Source organism: Leuresthes tenuis, unplaced genomic scaffold (genome assembly GCF_036924035.1).
Source record: "Leuresthes tenuis unplaced genomic scaffold, fLeuTen1.0.hap1 SCAF_6, whole genome shotgun sequence".
In the NCBI taxonomy this organism is placed as follows: Eukaryota; Metazoa; Chordata; class Actinopteri; order Atheriniformes; family Atherinopsidae; genus Leuresthes; species Leuresthes tenuis.
Genome location: NW_027325360.1, coordinates 12,713,219 through 12,735,491, shown reverse-complemented (window position 1 = coordinate 12,735,491; position 22,273 = coordinate 12,713,219). Strand labels below are relative to the sequence as shown.

Here is a 22,273-nt window from a genome sequence, read left to right as displayed (position 1 = left end):
TCAACTTGGTAAAAAAAAAAAAAATCATCCACTAAAGTTAGTGTTAAAGCAAAGTTAGAAAACAGACAAACAGGCATCCCACTGCCGGTGGAAGTGGGGCTGCAGTTTTCCCACGTGGACACGCACTCATCCTGATTTGAACAATTTAAATTAAAAAGAAAAAGCTCTTCAGATGCTTTTGGATGAGACAGACAAACGTGTCCCTGGATTAAAGCTTTAGGCTTTGGTAAAGTTGTTTTTTGGTTTTGTTGCATGTGCTCCATTAGACACTTAGCTTTTAGCAATAAAAATGCACACCTGAGTCGCTGTAGTCAGTGCAGCTTTAAACCTTTGAAAGGCACCTTCTGTTGTAGGCAATTTCCACATAACACGCAGCTGGAGTGTGTAACATCTCGTGACACTTATAAAGCCCCCTTTTTTTTTTTCTTTTAAACTAAAAAACCATTCCTCCCAAACACTTTTGTTAAAAATGAGTTCAATTAAAGATGACTTCTAGTGTACAAACATTATCTTTACAGCCCTCCGTTGTTTTAGCTGCTGCGCTGAAGTCAGAGAATACTCAAATGAGATATAATAATGGATGCTGGGTGTGAAACGTGAAGCTAGAACAACAAAGACAACGAAGAGCTGTGCGAAGTTGGAAGAAAATGCATGCATTAGAAACCCAAAAGCTTTTACGAAAGGGGATCGAGTCTCGAGCTCTGCTGAGGGTCCACGCAGCTGAAAAGACAAATCTTACAAACTGTCGAATGCCCATCTTTGTTTTGGTCTGTATGTGGAGCATTTCCTCCTCTTGTGCTCTTTGGACTGAAGCCTTTCAAGTTTTCTAGTCTCCTACCGGATGTGTACTTAAATAAAATAACACACAGCCTTTAAACATTCAAATGCCACATAATCAATAAAATGGAGTTCAGCTATTATTATCATGATCATTCACAGATTATCAGTCATTTGGGAAAGACGTCTTCTTACTCTGACACTTCCGGAGGTAAACGCAGAAGAAGAAGACGAAAACATAGTGGGCCAATGGAAGTTACGTGTCATTCTGACCTGCTGTCGGTTCAGTTGAGGCACCTGATTGGTCAGGATTCAGAAAAAATCATACTGTTAGCGTTGCCTTCCAATGAGTGCGGTCCTTCCATATCCTGCATCACCCTCCAGGGCTGCAGGTCAGGGTGGCAGACATGTTATCATTATTGTCACATCACTCCATTTTCTTTGACTTTGTGGCATTTCCTTTGGTTCAGCTCATTTTGGTCTTTGGTGCGACGTGATTTTGGGGCACATTTCCATGCATTTTCAGGAAGCTTGAAGTTTGGGGATTAGTTCACACAAGCTGGATACTTTCTCTCGTCTCACATACACACACAGGACTGACAACACACCGCCGACTCAGCCTTAAGCGACAGCAGTAACGAAGAAGACACCTGTCTGGGATTCTTTGAACTTTGAAGGGGTGGAAGAGGTGCGGCGTCTGTTTCTAGAGAAGCTTCCCAACTGACTGGACCAAACTTTTCTCCTTCTTACTTTATTATCATTCTTCTTATTTTTTTCCTTTTTTTTTTTTTAACTAACATTTTTCTACAAAAGATTCCGTGTATAGAAAAAATACACAATGTTTACAAAGTGCACTGAAAGCAACGTGCACCTGGGTATCTAATAATGCACAAAGAGGAGAAACATTACGAAATCACACCCGGAAAAGAGTGCTGTTTGTTTGTGTAGAAAAGGTGGAGGACGCTCCACACTGGGGTCTTTTTTCTTTTCCCGAAGAAGCACTTTCCCATCAGTTCAGGTTAAGTGCCAAAGAATTTCCATCGAGTGGGCCTCTATGAAAATCACTGGAGTGGAAATATATATATATATATATATCTAAAAAACAACAACAACAAACAAACAAACATCTTTTTGCCAGGTCTGGAGGACAACTGCTCGTGTGACTCTCGCTCAGAGCCTGAACATCAATAAAAACAAGATTAGTCATCATAGTTAACACTGGTATAAAACTGCAAAAATACATTCACTGTGGACACTCGGGGCGGAGCCTGTGAGGGTGTGACACACACACACCGCACGTGTGTGTTGACTTCGACATACACAGTTCTATGCATTCATCAGACAAAGACTTTTCTCACAAGTTCATGAGTCTGCTGCTGTGATCAGGTTACCTTTTGATCACAGGAGTGTGTGTGTGTGTGTGTGTGTGTGTGAGCGTGCTGGCTTCACAGGTGACGGAGGTTTTGACTCAGTGAGTCAGCATGTACTGGTTGTCTATCGCCCGCTTGCGGCCTCGGTCGGGCTCCAGCTCATAGTCTGAGTCCCGCTGAGGAATGATGGGAGTGTGAGGGTTGGGGTTCCGTTGCAGGGGCCTCCTCCCCACAGATTCACTCCGTCGCAGAGGAGGCGGCGCCGACGATGTGGGTTCAGGCGTGGGGGCGGTGCGAGCGAACTGGTGGTTCCCTGGTTGGGAGGCGGAGCTATGGGTGGAAGTGGTGGTGGTGGTGGTGGTGGAGCGGAAGGAGGGGAGCTGGATGGAGCTGCGAGCCAGGCTGCAGTGAGCCAGACTGGGCTCTGAGCTCCACCGATGGAGGGAGAACGGGACGAGGAGAGCGCCCGAGAGCTGACCTGAGGAGCAAAGAGTGGACATTAGTCGCCGCGACAACTTTAAACCAACACTCTTTACAAGTCTGCATCACACCTGCACAGCAGCAAAGGAACACATTGATGCTTTGTTTTGTACGGGGAGTAAGACGGATTCATCGAGTTCACTGAAACAAAATACCACTTCTACAAATGTTCATATGAACAGACTTTTTTTCTTTAATAAAAAGCCAGGCAGGAGCTATAAAACAGTAAAAAACTGTGGTTGCCTTGAAAACCATTTAAAAAAAAATTTCTGGCCTGGATTAAGATCCGATAATCCAGTTTTGATAATCATAGCATCAAAAGACGGTGTTCTGTATGTGAATAGACTAATTCCACATTACAGTGCTGGTAAACTGTGAGGATAGAAGCTAATTATTGGCCAAAATAGCCTTTTGGTACTGAATTTGACATGATATCTGACTATGTGGTATTATGACAGAAGTATATGATTCAACATTTTAAGGAGTGAAAATAATGTTCAAATTAAACTTCATATCTGATCAAACTGTGATAGAAAATGTTGATTTAAGTTGAAAAATGACTCCCCCCACCATAAAACACCAGCGGCTATACTGAATTTTCAGGTCCGCAAACTTACATTTTCACTCCTAACGCATTAAAATATGTCCAGCCGTTAAATTTTCACTTTCTGCATTTGATGCCACGGCTGTCATGACAAATGAACGGCATGTTGTATTATCAGGTGGCTACAGAGCTTAGTTCCAAGGCATTAATCGTGTCAGATTTGGTGCTTGTGTGATGAACGTGAAAGATATTTCTGGAATATTGACTTAACCCGCCGCAATGTAACCTCTGTGTCCACAGCTTTCTACCCACAACAAACACTCACTCTTTCTTCATAACTTTTCCAAACAATTTTGAAATGATTGAGTGTCTTACGAGAGAAAAAGACAAGCATCAGGGAGAAGTTAGAAAATGTTCAGCCTCTTGTGCTTCTTGCTGTATTTGGACTCCCAGAGCCAATAAAAACAACGGTGGAAATAAAAATAAGATCCAAGTCTTGAGGGTTGAATGGGAGTCTCACCCTGTGATGGGGGGCTGGAGCCCGCCACTACGAAGCTGGACAGCGTGACTGCACCGGCGGCTCCGCACTCCAGCGGGATGGGGAAGAGGCGGAAATGACTGAGCATGTCCATGACAGAGGGGAAGCGCAGGTGCTGCACCCTGCACTGACCCCACTCTGTCAGAGAGAGGCGCAGGTGCTGCGGAGAAAAAGACGAGAGAGAAGGTGAGACTTCAGTTGACTTCGGTGTAAAGCCTCCTCTTCTAAAGGTTTACCACACACACGTTTTTAGAAAAAGCACATCTGTGCGCACATCTGCACCCGAACTGAGCTCCCAGTGTGAAAGTGCAGATCTTAACGTGTACCTTTGCTTTTCCCTGGTAGTTAAAGGTGAGGACGTAGTCTCCCCTTCGCGTCTCACTCTGTCGGACCAGAAACACCCCATGACCCTCCGGTCCAGAGCTCTGGACCAAGTAGGCAGCCTTCACGCGAGAGATGGGCCCGTGGAACCAGGGATAGGAGAACAGGTAGTGGTCTGTCTTCTGGATGACCTGCTCTGGCAGGGAGAAGGTGACGGGACCTGGGGAGACGAACAGAGGAACAACACGCTGTAAACATCCTGGAAGTATATTCATCGCTGAACTAATCAATATGTTTATGGCAAGTCTGAAGGAGATGGAGGAGCATTCTGCAGCTGGAGAGAGTGTGAAAGAAAAGCAACATGTGCAACTTATCAGCTATTAACTGCATTTGCACATAAAATATTTAAAGTTTGCTATAGTTCAGATTAATGTGAGCATCCATCAGTTTGGTTAATGGTTTTTAAATGAATACTCTTTATGCTACAATAGTCAGAATAGTGATAAAAAATTTGGAGTAAAGGACTACAAAAAGTGGCAGAGAAGCTGCCCTGTGGACACCCTGCAGCCAACTTTTACAGAGGTTGTAAACTCTGAGGTTACAGCTCTCTGGTTTACACCCTGCCTGTCGGAGGGCGTAACTTCCCGTCATCCCGCTACTCACTCTGACTTCCTGATTCGGAGCTCCTTCTGTGATTGGCTGGAACAGAGCTGTCAGCTGGGGAGAGGGGGAGCTCCAGATCCACGCTGCCCGACCTGAGGGATGAGAAGATGATTCATGACTTTTTTTTCACCATCTGTTATTCTAATTCAGCTCGGCTTGTGCTCGTTGCTGAGAAGCTCTGAGAGCTGCTTCGTTTACAGACATTCGTCACACTTTCTTATTTTTTCTTTATCCAAAAACAACTCTTTTTTTTATTTATTGTTGCTGGAAATTTTGTCATGAGCAGGAGGGGTTCAGAAAAGCAACAGTGTGTGTGTGCTTTGCTGAATGGATGTTTTGTGAGGATCTGTGTGACTTATGGAGGCTCCTCTCTGTTTGCGGGTTTTGATGTGGCTTTAGGGTGAAGGTTAGGCTGAGGGCAGAGGTCAGCAGACGGGTCATACCTGCAGCCAGTTTTTTTAATTGTTTTTAGCACTTATCAATAAAGGACTAACACAGATTATGGCTGAGGCGGACATCTTGGACCACAGGGAACGTGCAATGTGATGTATAAAGGACGGTTGCATTTTCTTCGCAACACGTCCAAAACGGTCGGTAAGGCTGACCGTTTTTGTGTTGATAGCAATGCCAGCGTTCTCTGCCTTTGTTTTGGTTTGTGGCTTCACACTACGGCTCATAACGCTCTGCTCTGGGATGTCCGTTGCTTTGGAAATGGCCAAAAGAAGTTTTGTTTTACCACCGCTGCAGGGGACACGTTCTGCCAAGGAGTGTCCTCACAGCGACAGACATAGACGTGTGTGTTGGTGGAGCGAGTCGAGAGAGCGTGGAGGAAACAGCAGGCTGAGGGAGCGCAGACAGGAAGTGAGTCCAGTTCACCAGTTCAGATTTGAAATAAGACTGTTCTTGTTTCACTGCTCACACACACACAAACACACGGATGTAAGGCGGCATGTGCGTGTAATTACACAGAAGAGAACGGGAAGGTTAAAGAGGGAAGTTGAAGAAAATCCTGCTTAAATGCTGACTTGACTTTGCGGCGCTCTGAATAACAGGAAGACAAGTCTTCTTTCACCTCGCTGTGTGCGCTTTTGTTCTTGTTTTTGTGACAATCGTTGAGCAGTTTGTCCTCACTTGGTGGGAACATTTGAGCCATTCAGCTAAGCTGCAAAGATTAGAGGCAGCGTACTACACCTAAAATATCAGACACATCTAAAACACCCATCGCAGACTCTCCCTGCAGTCTCCATCCTCCCAGAAGATCTGTGCCTTCCTTTGGCTCCAATAGCCTTGACATGATGAATCATTTGAGCTTCAGACTTTTGTCGGTTTAGCATTTGTATTAAACCTTCAGGAAGTGACATTTCTTTTATGGAGCGTGGACTGTTGCAGCAAACTACATGTAACGCTACAACATTCCAACTATGAGCCCTTCGCTTGCCACAGAAGGAGAAGAGCAGCTGTGACTGATAACTGGATAACAGTGACTCTGTCCTTTGAAGTGACAGCCACTCAGCAGGCATGAGCTCCCAAAGCTGCCTCTCCGGACAGAATTTATGATTTATACATCCAGTCTCGGCTGAGATTGTTGAGGTTTGTCTCGTAAAAGCTACAAAAATGAACCGATGTCTGAAAAGTGCTGCTCCATGCAGGGATCCAGTGACATCTAGTGGCGAAGTTGCAGACTGCCACCAACTGAATCCCATCTTCCTGCCTCACCCTTCCCCCTGCAAGCATTTAGGAGAAACTACAGTGGCCGCTAAAAACAAACCAACGAAAGAGAAATACAGAGGGCCCTCCGTAAGAGCCCTGTCTTAATCCGTTCATTCTGGTCTGCTGGAGAAACACGGCGTACTCTGAAGAGGACATAAACAGCTTGTTCTGGGCAACACAACAACTCTTAAACTTGCTTTTAATTAGTTTGACATGTGAATCTACATCCATGAAAAGGAATTTAGTGTTTTATGTTGCATTTCTCCTCACGGATCGTGCCACAATGTTAGAGAGCAGAGCTTTGAAACAACACACGACCTGCATTGATGCTATTTGCTGGGTTTTTTTCAAGGTAGCTGCTGGTCTGAGCACCGCCCTGAACAATCTGTTTATCTGTTCTTTCTTTGAAGCATCCCGAGGCACTAAACCTCTGCATCAGTAAACAGCACGTAGTGATGCTAATATTTCAGTTATGGAGAGGTTTGTGCAGAATTTAGACAAAACGAAATGGCGCTCAAATACCAACCACCAAAGCTTGAGTGTGTTTGTATTTCCAGACATCCGCAGAAATGAGAAATGTCCAGAGATTCTGCGAGTCTCAGACCTCCCCCACACTTCCTTTCATGCGCTCGCACAAATACACACGCTTGAACTTGACGGAAAACTTATTTATAACACACATATTTACTACAACACGAGTACATTCAGTCACATGCAGATAGAAACACTAAACCTGCATTTCCAATAGTTGATTTGGTTTTATGCCTTTAACTCCGGGTCAACAGGTGTCAGCTAACCAAATAACATAATATTGATTCTGTGGACCATGAGAATTACAACGTTTCAGGTTTTAAAAAAAAAAAAAATCCATCCTTTACTAAACAAAGGGGGCCCACAGGACAGATTTTCAGCAAGAGTCGAACCACGAACGCTATGATCACAATAAGCATGAGTTGTCCTCGACTCCCACGCTGCTCTAACTCTGTTAGCAGCACTGTTTTCTGCCCCAACAGCCCACGCCCAACAAAAGAGAAGTTACCTCTCGAAGGTTTAGTGTAAATACTAAGTTGACTGAGGAGTCTCCAGGAATATTGCAAATGCACCAAAGTTTAAACTTGCTCTATTTCGCGGAGCCGTAAAAACAAACCAAATGCACGGACAAACTTACACAAGAGCAAACGCCAACTGTAGCCGACAAGCAAGCACACACATGCACTTGTTGTATATATACACACACACCTTAAACCCTCTCACTTGCATTTGCAAACGCATACCTTAGCACAAGTAAACATCAAGCACACCCACAAACACTGAGCCAAGAGTGAAATATTTCCACTCAGAGGGAAAAAGCAGCACGAAGAAGGCAGAAAGGAGTGTTGGTAGGAAAAATAGCCTGCATTTAAAAACCAACTCAACGTCAAACACAGAAGTATTTTCAGTGAAATATGAAGAAAAATATGAACAGACTCCAAAGTAAAAAGCTGCTCCTGTGAGGGATACATATCTCCATGACGACTAGACATTCTCAGGTCAGATGTGTGTGTCTTTGTGTTGCGTTCAGGTGTTTCTCACCTGTTGCTGATCCACTCTTTTAGCTCTGTGGTCCAGGAGCTGACCTGCTGGTCGTTGTCTGTCTCAAATATCAGACTACCTCGATTAACCTGTGGAGACAAAGACGCTTTCATGTACACACTGCATAGATGGTGAACTGTGCAACACAGTGAAAAAGTGGTTGATAGAGTGAACTGACCGGCCCTTTCAGTGACACAATATTTATCATTTTGATTTAACTTATATTTAGTCGAAGCCCCAGCAGAGCACATACCTTTAAAACAAATGTGTTTAAGTTGTCGGGCATCTCCAGTCGGTTGCAGCGACGGACTTCTTTGATATCTGAGCAGTTAGTCATCAGTTTGGGACCGAAGGCCTGAAACACACAACAACGACATCACTTCGGTCCTTCGGGGGAAAGCAAAAGCATGGCTCTACTCGAGTGTTACGCACATAGGCACAGAAACAGAGATCAGAAAGTAGGACCTGAAACAAAGAAAAGAGCTGTGCAGTATCATTCTGAGAAATCGGGATGTTATTTTTGAAAAACTTACACAGTGACGCCTATCAGTTCTGTAGAAAACAAATCAAACACAAATGTGTTTCCTTTGAATTTCACTGGTCGTTTGTGATGAGATGGGAGGCATTCAATTGGTAGCAGTTTGCAGTTTGTGCAGCCAGATGTCACTGCATCCTTCAGACTGGATCCTCACAACCTCTTGGTAAAACTATGCGACAACTTCTGCTTTAGCTCAGCTGCATCTACTCAACTAAACCTCCACAGTATTTGTAGATTTATATGTGTAGATGAGGATTGAGCGATGTCCCCAAACATCTTATGAAATCTGTCACGTCTCCTTCTTTCTACCTCCAGCCAAATCCCTTTGTGGCTCGTGCAAACTGCTGACTGCAGCGAGATGTGCAGACTTCTGCATGCTGCGCTGCTGTGATCTATATGACTCAAAGGTTGATGAATTAAGCTGCAGATACCACAGGACACAGTTTATCCATGTGTGCAGAGCAGACACTGTTCATGGTCTTTACACATAATTAATGAGAACCAGATGGTGCTCGTTGAGCCTGGAAAGCAGAGGCAGTTTCTATTGAAGCGTATGTGTGTGATTTCAGACTGAGTGCATGAGTGTGAATCCTCTGAAGCCTCCCTGAGTGAAAGAAAATGTTGTGAGTCGTGGGAAGCATGATTGGAGCACTGGTGGCGGAGCTCCAAGCTCCACCCTGCCAGGACAAGCTGTTTATTTGAATAAAGTTAGACGAGAGATGAGGGGCGTCCTGGTGGCTGTTTGACCTGAAGCACAAAGCACGAAGTTCCGATGCTGTGACATTGTGCCAAACATCAACAAAATCACAAGTGACCCTGTCCTTTACACAACAATGAAATGGACATTATGAGAATAAGCATGCGTGTGGGGATCGTCTCCACAAATCTGAGGCCACTTTTTAAAGTCCTCAACCTGAAACCCAGCTGGACGGAATGACAAACACATGTACTGAACCTAATCACCAATACAGCCATGAAGAGCCTCCAAAAAAAAAAACACATACATGCGAGCGCTAAAAGAGCCTCCAGCATAGACACACACAGACCGTCACACACGGATGGATGACTCGGTAAGCCGTGTGCAAAGGCCTGTGGCATGCTGGGTCAGAAGTCTCCTCTGAAACGAAGGCTGGGCGACAGCTGATAGAAACATGTTGAGACAAAGAGAGTCGGCAACCATTACAGCTACGAGAGTTTAAGAACAAGTGTGTTTGCATGATATGTGTCAGATATATGTGTGTACACAGTGTTATAGCTGCACGCTCGCTCAGTTTGGCCTGAACCAGAATGTAATATAAGTCCATTTCACAATGTTTTCTGATAACGACTTGCATGCATGGTCAGGGTGCAGCGTGCAAATGTGGGGTTTTGACAGAGATACTGCACAGTTTCTCAAAGCTCATAGCTCATCAGCAGGCAGCACTACTGAACATTCATTCATTCCTCCGCTGTTGAGAGGAAACTAGACAAAGAGTCTCTCCTCGTCACGGAGTCACAGTCTGATCTCCTACAGGACAGACTGAGGCAAGCGGAAACCTGGCCCGTGGTGTCAAAAATAAAAATTCTGTTTGGATATCATGGACCAGGGAGGAGAGAGACCACCCAGCCTTTTATCATCATATAGATCAAAAAGCCAGCATGATGACGGTACGGGGGTGTGTGTGTGTGCATCGTTTTGCACAGCATCTCAACATCTTTTGTAAACTGAGCTGTGCATGAGAACATGATATAATATGAAAGTTTCCTACAGCTCAACAGTCCGGAGAACAAAAATATTCATCTTACAGGAAACAGCCGCGCATTTTCTTCATCAGTGGATGCAGCTCTTGAAATTAATTCAAAATCAACTGAGAAGCATTCCCCAAAAACTACACGTAGGATCTAAAGGATAAACGGTGAGAATGACCCCTATTTCAGCATCATTCAGCGCAGAATTTGGAGTCTCATAACATGACTCCACACCTAACCTTTGAGTGATCGCGATGTGACTCGCGCTAACTTTCTAAACAAACACAGCACACCGTGGAAGCTGACAAGATCAAATCCTTTGGGTCAAACACATGCAAGAGAGCAGAACGGCTGAGGAGTAAAAGAAAAAGAAAAAAAAAAACAAGAGGAGGGGGCGGGCAGCCTGACGGAGCAGCGGCAGCACAGCAGCGAAAGGAAACAGACGAGACAGTGAAAGACACGGTGTTGGGTGGGAGAGAAGGAGGGATGGAGAGCAGGGAGGACAGATTCCAGGGCTTTGTGCACCGGATGAGTTTGAGTTTATGTGACAGTGTGTGAGCCTGAGGAATGTCTATGTTAATCCTACACACACTCATAAAAACGGACGCACTTCAACGCGCACACATCCTCAAAAAAAAAGGCAAAAAAAGATTTACGTGTCCCCTTTTAACTCCGTGTTTCAACCGCAGTCTTTAATATTATCAATAGAGACACAATGACGCAGAAAGAAGAGGGATGTGACTCATTCAGAGACGTCTGAGTCAGTGAATGAGAAACCGACGACAACCGAACTTGCACCAAATTGCAGAGACAGATGAATTTAGTCCAGGATGTTCAGAAAAATGTGCGTTTGCTTCTTTAGATTGAGGATAAAGACTTTCTAATGACTTTGCAGAAAGATAAGCAATCGAGAGATCCGATCAACTACAAATTCTAAGAAAGAAGACGCACGCTTGCAGGAAAACCAAAGACACATACAAGGTCCTGTCAGTGCCGCGTCTCTGCTGGCTACACCAGAGGCCCAACGACACCGGCTGCTCTCCTCAGAAACAGTCAGACGAAATGTGGCTCAGTCTGCCCCATTTTGGTTTGACTTGTCTTGTTTGCACCTCACTCCGCCCAGATACAAAAAGTACGTCTCTGGCTTTTTCCTTTGCTCTCTGAAGAAGATGTAACGCAAGTTAGGGCTGGATGACGCATCTGTGCCACAATCTATCAACAATCATTTAGTTTTACACAGAAAATATTTGGACAGCAACCCACAGCGGCCCGATAAAACCAGACTTTATAAGATGTCAAAGTGGAGGGACGATTTTTTTAGTGTTTTGAAGCATTTTATAGGCCAAAAGATTTTGGGGAGGGGGGTTAAGCCCGACAACAAGCAGCGGATAAATCCCAGTTGCTGTCCAGTTTAAAGATCTGAGTTAAAGCTTCAATGTCACAACTGCTCATAACGGATGTGTGACAACTAATGAGATCAGCTCCTCTCTCGCTCTGCCTGTACACTGGTGAGCGTTCGAGCTGAATGACTCATTGAGAGGGATTTCTTGTGAAAATGTGAATGAGTTTCTGACTGGTAAGAGCATCTTTGAGAAACCATTTGAGTCAGTGGAAGGGAAAAAAAACAAAGGAGAGAGAATGTAACAGATGTCAGACTCATTGAGCAACAACACAACGGGACTGATTTCTGTGAATCAACTTCGTCGGGGGATTAAACTGAAGCTCACAGCACATTTCGCAGTCCTACTGCGATCTGGACTCCTCAATACTCCCTCCAAAAGACGCACAGGCACTAAACAGGCCTCTGCACTTTATTTCTTTATCTGAATGGAGCTGCTTCAAGTTATCAGTTATCAACAGATATTATCACTTTATTACTGGTTACAAAAGCAGTGAGCGAGATAGAAAAATCATACAGGCTTTTATGTGTTTAGAAGCTTTGATTAAATATCAAAGGGCCAACAATCAAAGTCTGCATTTTTGTTGTGGGTTTTGTTGTTGAGACGCAAACAAACTATCTGAAAGAGTTTCAAGACCTGTATCAAGCCCCCCACCCCCTCGTTCACTATCTATTCATAACCAGCTACAAATATCAGCAATAAGTTGATATAATTTAGTAGAAAGATAACTAAAATGGAGTACAGCGTACATGTAAAGCACCCAACAAATTGTGTAACCCCTTGAAAATGATTATTCTATTTATTTTTGCCAAGAACCAGAGCTTTTTAAATAAGTCTTAACACAAACTGAACTGTTACCACACAGCCTGATCTCTTACTGTAGCGACAGCCACAAACTAAACACCATCAACATCCTCTTAATGCACAGAGACACACACAGACCCAGGTTTACTGAACCGTAAAGTGCGAGCACAATAAGTCTGGAAACGTACAGTTAAAGCCCTCGGGAAAGCTTTTAATTCATCACTTAATAATAAACGCTCATCTCAGTCCCAGCAGCTCGCATCAACGCTGGTTCCTCACCGCCCCGCTTTGACTCGCAGGCACGGTTGCATCGAATCAAACTGAGTTTTGATCTAAAACGGTAGCAACGCGTTACTGGGACTCAACAGATTGCAAATAACAGATAGTTTGATCATCATAACAATAGTCAGTTGCAGGACAGCTTACAACAGATTAGCACGAAACACGAAGGCGGGTGAGCTGTTCCAGCAACAATATGAACCCGAATTGACTTCTCAGTTTTCATTCCAATGTCGTCTCAGATTGACTCAACTTTCACTACTGCGTCTCATCTTCAAACAGAGACACAGACTAATATCATCAATGTGAAACACAGATATGCAACAATGTCAACGCAACCCACATCTTAGAGAACCCAAATTTTAGGGTAAGTAGCTTTTTTGTCCCCCCCCCCACACACACACACGCACATTTATTTCCAAACATGCTTTTGGATTGTAATCATCCTCCACTGTTCTTGGCATATTATACTCACACTAAGATACTCAGATAGAGAAATTAACCTTTTAGGCTGGTTCCAGCTGAGCTGGCTTGTTCCTAATTTTGGATTATTTCATCAGATATATAATTTGGAACACAATTCAGGTCAGCTATAGTAAATCTGAAACTTTCACTGCATTTTCAAACAAAATTTTGCAGGTTCAGCTTTTTCTGTGAGGGAAAAAAAAAAAAAAATCAGAATATTGAAGATTTTTATATGAGCAAAACAATCACTTGTTTTGCTGGCAACTAACAGTCTTAACATAGAGCAGATAAATGAATATTATCCCTGACAAACGCACAAATGAAATAAAGCTAAAGCAGTGCTGTAGGCAGCAACTTTACTCAGGTTTACACACAAGGCGGCAGCAGACGTAAACGCTTTGTGACGACAGCGCACAAACTTACAGAGACACGTCCACAGATGCAACCATGCAACCTCTCACCCACACAATCATAAACACAACTACAGTTTGAGAGCACACACCCACACACGGGTGACACACAGGATGTTTGGAGTCTAAAACAATCTTCCCAGGGTCCCTTTCTCAAGGCCGTCGCCACGGCAACTGACTGACACTCAACATTCCTCTATCCCTCTGAGGGTCATCGAAGCCAGCGCTGTCCGGGGTGCATGCACGCATCTATGTGTGTGTGTGTGTGTGTGTGTGTGTGTGTGTGTGTGTGTGTGTGTGTGTGTGTGTGTGTGTGTGTGTGTGCTGGACTGACATTTGACTCTGCAGGATTTTGGAAAGTGTGTATGTAGTTATCCCACACAAACACACACACAGACCATTTAAAGACTTAAGAGCACCACCCATGAGAGGAGGCCATGACCTCGATCACAGCAACCAACACATCTGTCTGTACTTCCCCTGTTTCAGGTTGGGATCATTGATGCATTTCTTTGTCTTTTTTTTTTTTTTTTTTTGCAGCGTACTTAAAGGATAGGCCTGGAAATATTCAAATCCAATGCCAACAGTCCCATTATTGCACCAAAACTACTGCAATTCACCAATAAACAACACCAGCCAAGCGTCCATTCAAAAAAACTTCCAAAACCAATTAACCAAAGAATAAGTAAATGAACTCCCTTCACACTCAGGTGGAACGGCTCATTTTCTACTAAGCTGCTGCTCAGGAAAAACAAGCACCACGGTGTTGGAGTTTGAGGGGCTAGATAAATGGAAACAGTGTGAAAATGGGACATTTGTTGAACTAAAGTGTTTGAAGAAGTAGTGCACGACAATCTCATCTGCTTCAGATACATGGTGATTTATTTGTCAAGGCTGTTTACGTCTTCATTATGTTGCATTTTTTCCACTGCAAACACAAAGCTTTTTCAACATCAGCAGAGTGCAAAAGCTTTTGGTCGCAACACTTGGACTATTTTCCCCCACTTCCTGCATTTCTGCTCACTTTTGTAGGCACAAACTGCAAATCACAGCCAAAGAAATTGTCTCGAAAAGCACAAAAGTGGTTAAAATGATATCAAGAGTTTTCATTTCCTACAACTCGAGAGTTATTTGGTAGAAACCACAGTTTACTGCTGTTTGAAGACAACGTTTAAAAAAGAAAACACAAAGTGTTTAAATCAAACACACTGTTGGTTTTGGTATTAATAAAATGTGTTGATGACAACTAAACAAGAAAGCCTGTTAGATTCATAGAAATCACTGCTCCACGTGAACATGTTGCAGGATCGTTTTCACCGATCTGCGTAAAGTTCTGACAAAATTGTGGCTTCCGAGCTCAAATTCTTTGTACGTTTGTAGAGAAAGAAAAAGGGAGGTTTTTTTTTTCCCCCTTTAACATGCAGCATAACTGCAGCTGATAGCAATGATCTGCAGAAGCCGCCGCCGTTGTTTTCACCTTTCAACTCTCCAACCACCTGTTGCTTCTGTCATGCAGATAAACACTCCTGAGGTCCTGCTTCATAGCCGTGGAGCAGAAACAAACTCTTTGCTCCCAGCTCCCTCCTAGAGTTTGATTCAGAAAGAAGATCTGAGACGTGATAAGAGCAAAAAGAAACAGCCGATGAGCATGTCCACAAACAACAGCTGTGGACGCAACAGAAAAAATAAAAAATGCATGAAAGTGGAAACATGATGATGAGGACTGGCTGGTGTTTTTATGAGTAAAACAGTACCTCTCGTTGCCTTCAGCAACAGGTTTGTGCATTTTGGTCTTTCAGATCAGCTCTTTTACAGCCAAACTAAAGCCTCCACTGAGAAAAACTCTGAAAGCCACCTTTACTCACACTAGTTTATGGTATGCGTTTTTTAGGTGGAGCGTATGCAGCCAGGAGATCACTATAGCTGATCACATTCAAAATAAGCTCTATCTGTGGCATCATAGAGGATGTGGGAAACGAACACACACAAACACACACACACACATACACATGCGCGGGTTACTAACACTGATAGAGATGACAGTGTTCTTGGAAACCTGTCAGAAGCTGTCAGAGACGAAGCCTTCTGTCATGAATAAATGTGTCACTTGTTGCACTGCCCTCCTTCCATACTTCTCAGAAATACTGATATATAAGCCAAATATGAAGAAGTTAACACAGCAGACATGAGATTCACAGAACTAGGTGCAGTTCCTCGTAAACTAATTAGATGATGTGCACATAAGAGGACCAATTAGCAAACCTGACAAAGAGAAAAGGTTTTAAAAAAACAAAAAAAAAAAGAAAAGGACTCTTTATTTATAGGATTATATAAAACGAAACCAAGCTATAAGCTATGTAAAGACAGAGGATTCAGTCTAATATAACATAAATACAGCGAACACAGCCTACTTCTAACCAACATTGTTGCAGCTGAAAGTAGGAAGGTTTTTTTTGTCATGACGATGTGTTTGAATGTTCACCAACACTCGACAAGTCTGCGAGAATAACTAGAAGAAAGAGAGCATCACAGCAATTATACTGTTACATATCAGGCTTGCAAATATATAAAGAACTCAAGATTTCTACCATCGCTGTCAGTAGATTGGGGAATAATCCATATTTTGTGTGTTATGCATATTAGTGAGCTGCTTTGTGGCCCTAAGTCTAACTGTGCACGATGGTCCCTGCTTGACAGCATAATTGATCATTTTCACGCTGCCTTGGTGGCCTTGCTGTCGGAGGTGTTGACTACGTGGTCACGACGTCGCCGAATAGAGTCCGACTCAGGCCGTCCTCTCTCCCCTCTCGTTTCCAGTCACGTCTAAGCTCATCAAGTCAAGGGACCAAAATAACCCCAAGAACGGTCACAAGTGAAAATATCGCTTTGCGTTTCCTGTCTGCCAATATGAGAGACGACGAACAAAACATTTCGCTGGGATTTGTGACGAGTGAACATCTCACTCTGCTGCTCAAATACACGGTGCTGAGAACAACCTGCAGAAACTTACCGAGAAGCACAGGAGACATGAGCGTGTGGTGAGCAGAGCGTGAAAGTGTGCACACGTATACTGCAGCAGCAAACCCCAGAGCACCTAAACAGATTCAGTTCTGCTGTTGATGATGTTCTTAGGGACTACAAGAGACATTTTTTTGGCTTCTTGGTAATTAGTGATGCATCTCAATGTAGACTAAATATAGTTCGTAGTATAGTGACACGGTCGAAAGATGCCATCCATCTCTCTTGTCTCTCGTAAACTGCAGCTGTTTTTTGGTGCATCATGATTTAGAAGTACGTCTTTCATCAGCTGGAATCTGTCAAAGAAGCGTGAGAGAAAATCTGCACACAATCGTGACACCGTGTGTGTGTGTTTGTCGGTTACGGGTGTGTTTGGATGTGTGATGGTCAGTTAAGGGTGTGTTGTGTGTCGTCGTATTCTTTCCCAGAATGTAAAAGGTTTTTCTTTAAAACACAGTCCAGTCATCATGGCTCCCATTCGAAGACTTTAGATTCACCTTACGTTTGCGTGGCAAAAAAAAAAAAAAAAAGAAAAAGAAATTGATAAAAAAAATTTTAAAAAGAAGCAAAAGTCTTAAATTAGCCTCTGAAACTGACAGCAGCAAAAAGAGACGAGACTGGGGCCCTGGGTCTCTCTTCTGGCCCTGCATACACAGAAGCTAAAGCTCCGTGCAGCCGGCCCAGTTTGAAGAATACTGGACCGGTAAATTGTAACCTTTGGAGTATAAATGTTAAACACGCTACTCCATGCAGTGGGAGAGGCTTTCCTTTTTTCGTTTTAGCGGGTTTAAAAAACACTTTAAGCTCACTACTTTTGGTGTCAGAACAATATAAACAGGTTTATTACCTGGAAGTCTTTTGGATGTTGGTAAAAAAAAAAAGTCTGGCCAAGCTGAAGGGTGTAGCTTGTGCTTCCAATATTTGAACACATTTCGCCACAAATAAACAGGAGATTATCTGCATTTCTGTGCTTTCATCTCAGTCTGACCATGCGCCATCATTCAAAAGCACCACCATCAAAACTACAAGTGCTGCACGTACTTACGTGGTATCCTTTGATGATACAAACATTTAGACTCGCTGCAGTTGTGCTTACTAAAACCATGACATAATGCTGCGTGGTAAGACAATGTTTGCAGGTGTGTGTGTGTGTGTGTGTGTGTGTGTTGGTCTGACAGCCTGAGTGCTGATGAATAAGAAGAAAAGAGGCCAAGAGAAAACTGTTGGGCAAGGGTGTTGCACAGCCTGGGGGCTTTCCACACACTACTCAGCAAGGTCATGTGTATTGGCATTGTGGTTGTAGGTTGCACGAACACACACACACACACACACACACACACACACACATAATACAGGCCAGCATGACAGCAAGAGATGATGACAGTGATAAAAGAACACATTCAAATGCATGAAAATTTGAACATTAGTAATCGCCAAAAGGGAAGCTGTGAAGCCGCGTGATGACCAACATCCGATTTTCATTAGTGTCGGCGGAGAAGCGCGGAGCATGTCAACCTCTTCTGCAGAAGACAACACTGAACTAGAAAGAGACGGTGCAGGAGATCTGACAAACATCTTGACCACATGACTCTAACCACTACTTCCTTTAGATGTTTCTCTAGATTTTTGTCACACTGAAACGCTCACGAGCAAACGCACATGCATTTTCAACCATGTGAGATAAGTTTTCCATCTGAGAAAGTCTGAGAAAGTCTTCGGTTTCCTTGACACATAATCCAAACAAATACGGACAAATGTGACAAATGTTGCGCAAAGCTGCAGTAAACCTTCCATCCCCTAATGTTCTCGGCTGCAGCTTAGCTCAACTTCCTTTGCTTTTTCAGCCAAGTCTCTTTTTGGAATGAGCAAATATTTTTGCCTCGTTTGACACCACGGTTTTGAAAACCTTTGTATAAAAGGTAACGACACAAAATCTTGTTGTTATAGCCACTAAAACGTGGCATCTTTAATCCCTTCTATCAGCCCCCCGTTTCTCTATACTGCCTCAATGCAAAGCCAGCAAGCTATGCAAGGATTTCTCAACAACCTCTTCGGGATTTTGAAGTTGTTCCCATGTTGAACACATGCAATATGCCATGGTTGAATATCACTGATGGTGTGACTTATGATGTATAAACAAATCCCTCAATACATGATGCTAATCTCAAATGTATTAATAAGAGCCCTGGAGCATGCTGGTTAGTTGAAGAACATGCGAAAACGCAGCCCTTATTAATACACCTTTGTTTGTCCTATTTCAAGTCAAACTGTCAAACCTATGAGATGCTGATATTGCACTACTAACTGTATGTTTTCTCAAATCAAATCAAATAAGACACCTTAACTACGTCATAAAAATGTCTCTCTGGGCTCTGGGTTCTGAAAACACACTGAAGAGTAAGCTCAGTTCTGCAACACAAGCACAAAGCTGCATGCACCTGCTTGTAAATGTTGCTCCGGAAATTTTTCCTTCCTCTGATTTTATTCATAATAACAGCACTTCTGACTTAAAAGGGAGCCACTTTGGCAGAATGGACCCCGGCTCGAAGGTGCTGGCTCTTATCCCGACAATTTCTCAAACTTTTCTCCGCCAGAGTTCGTCACAACTGGACGAAAAAGTGGAATAAATAAAAAATTTTTTTTTAAAAGAGCAAAGGAACAATCCTGAGCTCAAACTGTACCATCCATTGTCAAGCCTCCCAGTGTGAATAGGACTGGAATAGGAATTTTGGAAAAGCAAAGAAAATAGATAAATAAAAGACACAGTGTGACGACTCAACAAAAGGAACAATATCAGGACTGCTTTTACTAAATCTGAATCTACTCAGGTGTCCCCGAGTGAAGAGAGAAAACAACATGATCAGAAGCTTTCAGCTCATTCGATCGGTCAGGTTTATAACCATGGCAGTATTTTTGTTCCTATTCAGTCAAGACAAGCAGTGGACTTGCTAACGCTTACAAAGAAGTTCAGTTTGGCGAGTTTCAGTACATCGCCTGGCAACGAACCAGCTGTTTTCAATGCATATGACTTGGACACTAGCTGGCACATTCACCAAGGATTTCTATTGGTTGTGGTTGATAGGTAAATGTAAACACCACGTGAGTTGTGACATACATAAAGCTTCAGTGTGATCTCTCTAAGCAAATATTAAACCAAAAGTGTGACCAACTTTGATCATCTAAAACTCAAAAGGAACACATTCCCACAGATTATTTGGAGATAAAAGTTTTCTCATGGGTCACGCTTTAGTTCCTCGATCTAGATAGGTTTCCATCGACCTGTTGGGTATATTCAACTTGTGCATCAAATACTTCAAAGTCCCCCCCTGAATGTCCACGCTTTTACTGAGGAGATGAAAATCAGCAGTAGGAAAGAAATATCAGTGCTCTTTGGTTAAAGACCATAAGATTCCCATCATGTCTTACTCATTGCATTTATTTGTCTTATATTCTAATAATTCAGTTTAATAATAGGTTATCTTGTTGCTCCATCATCCTCTGCAGGGACTCAACCACGTCCAGCTGGCAAATCAGAGCAACCCGCAGTCAACCAACCAACTCTTAATACTGCCCATGCTGTCGGCCCGTACTCACAACAGCTGAGACAAGTTGAAACGCAGTCAGTAAACAATTGATCTTTAAGTAGCTGACAACATCTGAGAGGTTTTGGTTCTTTGAAGCTTTTAATATTGTTACACCAAATTTTTTTCCCCTGGAAGTCTGTGGGTTTTAAATGGGGAGGATCTTTCTTGTGAGTCACAGCAGTCTGTCCTGATAAGAGTCATAACTGCCGACTGTTATTCAACACTGGCTCTCTAATCAGTCTCAATCCCTCAGAAACTGAGTGATCTGCATACATTTGAGGTATCTATAGAGTTTTCTCAGTGATTTTTTTTAATATTCTTTCGTGCTTTCGTAGTGTTTTCGGTTATTTAAAAAGTATCCCTTTCTGCCCACTTGTGCGGGAAAACTTGTGCCTGCTTTTCTCCAAAAGCTACACAGTACTTTCCCATGACTGTAAGTATTTCCATCACTGGTGAACTCAGCCGTAACTGAACACCTCGCCCTGGCATCCTTAGTTCTGCGCGCAGTCCTTTCTGTTATAAATCCTCTGAGCTCTGAAACTGATTTCTCAAAGTACAAAACATGACTTCCAGGTGAAGGCATGTAATAAATGAGCCATGCAACCTGTAACTCCAGCCTGAGTCAGCTGTTTTTAATGCATCTGCTGTGGACTGAAACCAGCATTTTCAGCAGGGGTTTACATCAATAGTGGTTAGCAGTTAAATGTAAACACTAGGTGCTTTGTGAATTAGACAGTTAACTGAAACTAATTTGTTCAGTCAGACCTGCTGTCAATTATAGCTTCACTGAGGTTGTAATTTTCAGTTTTTTCTAACTGCGTTAGATGTGCTGGACTTTCAACATTTTGGAGTCTGCAGTCTGTCAAACTGTCCTGCAAGTAATTTGGGGTACTCCTGCTGATTTGAATATACCGACCATAATCCCCATGAAATAAATAAGGCTGGACTTGACGGTTCCACTGTTTGGATATTTGTTTCTAAATGCGTGAACTTAAACCTCAGCTTCTGTGCCTGTTGCTAAAGTCACAGCAGCGATGACAAGAGCTGCAGACTGTAACAGGCTGTAGCTTTTTGTCTAATAATCTCTGTTGACCAACATCCAAATGACCTTTATGGCTGCCACACATGACTGTCGGAAAAAGAAATCAAGAATCTCACGCAACCTTGAAGTCGGGGTACGGAGATACTGTTTTTTTTTTTTTTAAAAACGGCCGCCATTACGCCGACCAATCAAAGATTAAGTTTGAATGGGGATTTTAAAACTCAAAGCCAACTGGGTGGCGGTCCAGTTATTTTGTTTCCTGAGGACTCCCTATTCTTCATCTGTTTTCTGCCGGATCGCAGGGGCAACTTGTCCACTGAGTTGGGCAAGTTTGGACGGATTAGCTGAGAGAAATGGAAATGCGAAACCTCTGTGGCAAAGAAGACCAAAGCGAGTAATCCAGATGAGCCAAAGAAGTCAAACTTCAGCACAACTAGTCTTATGCCTCATCTGTCTGGCCAAAGCCAAGGAGTCTGTTGTATGATGTGCACACACACCCGTGGTGAACACACACTCAGTGAACACAGTGCTAAAGTATGCCTGTCCACCCACACACACTACATGACTTAGTCATTACAAGGCAGCATTTCTAGGTGTCGTGAAACTCAATCCCTGGAAAGAGGAAAAGATTTAGCTTGTGGGTGAGATATGACGAGTGATGTGATTTGAAATGAAACTGTCCCTGAAGACACCATCGTCACTCTGAATGCTGCTGTCAGCAGAGCCAAAACGACCATCTCGCTGTTCAACAGGGGCATAGAAATTAATCACCACCATGATGTTTGGTTGTTCATCTGTTCCAACTCATCAAACTGTTCGAAGCAAACATTTTTAGACATCAAAGAGACCGAAACAAAGTATCAACCAGAAGCAACAAAAGCAATAATCTGCCGATGGCAGAACAAAAATCGTAATCTTTGAAAAAAATCGCTTAAAATGTCGATTTTCGTCCAACCAACAATGCGAAACCCCAGAAAGGGTTGTGTTCATTTTAACACTGAAGAAACATCTATACATTTCACCAAAGGCT

General features: G+C 43.1%; 1 protein-coding gene across 1 annotated transcript in view; it reads right to left on the bottom strand.

Annotated features, from left to right (window-relative positions):
* Positions 1-49: 49 nt before the first annotated feature.
* The window catches only part of sh2b3 (SH2B adaptor protein 3), a 47,718-nt gene continuing 25,494 nt past the window's right edge, over positions 50-22,273 (bottom strand). Inside the window, exons 3-8 of the mRNA XM_072387670.1 lie at positions 8,229-8,330; positions 7,976-8,064; positions 4,694-4,785; positions 4,036-4,250; positions 3,692-3,869; positions 50-2,625 (exon numbers count right to left, since the gene is read on the bottom strand). Coding sequence (XP_072243771.1) covers positions 2,246-2,625; positions 3,692-3,869; positions 4,036-4,250; positions 4,694-4,785; positions 7,976-8,064; positions 8,229-8,330 — 1,056 coding nt within the window. The 3' untranslated portion in view covers positions 50-2,245. The remainder of the gene's footprint in view (positions 2,626-3,691; positions 3,870-4,035; positions 4,251-4,693; positions 4,786-7,975; positions 8,065-8,228; positions 8,331-22,273) is intronic.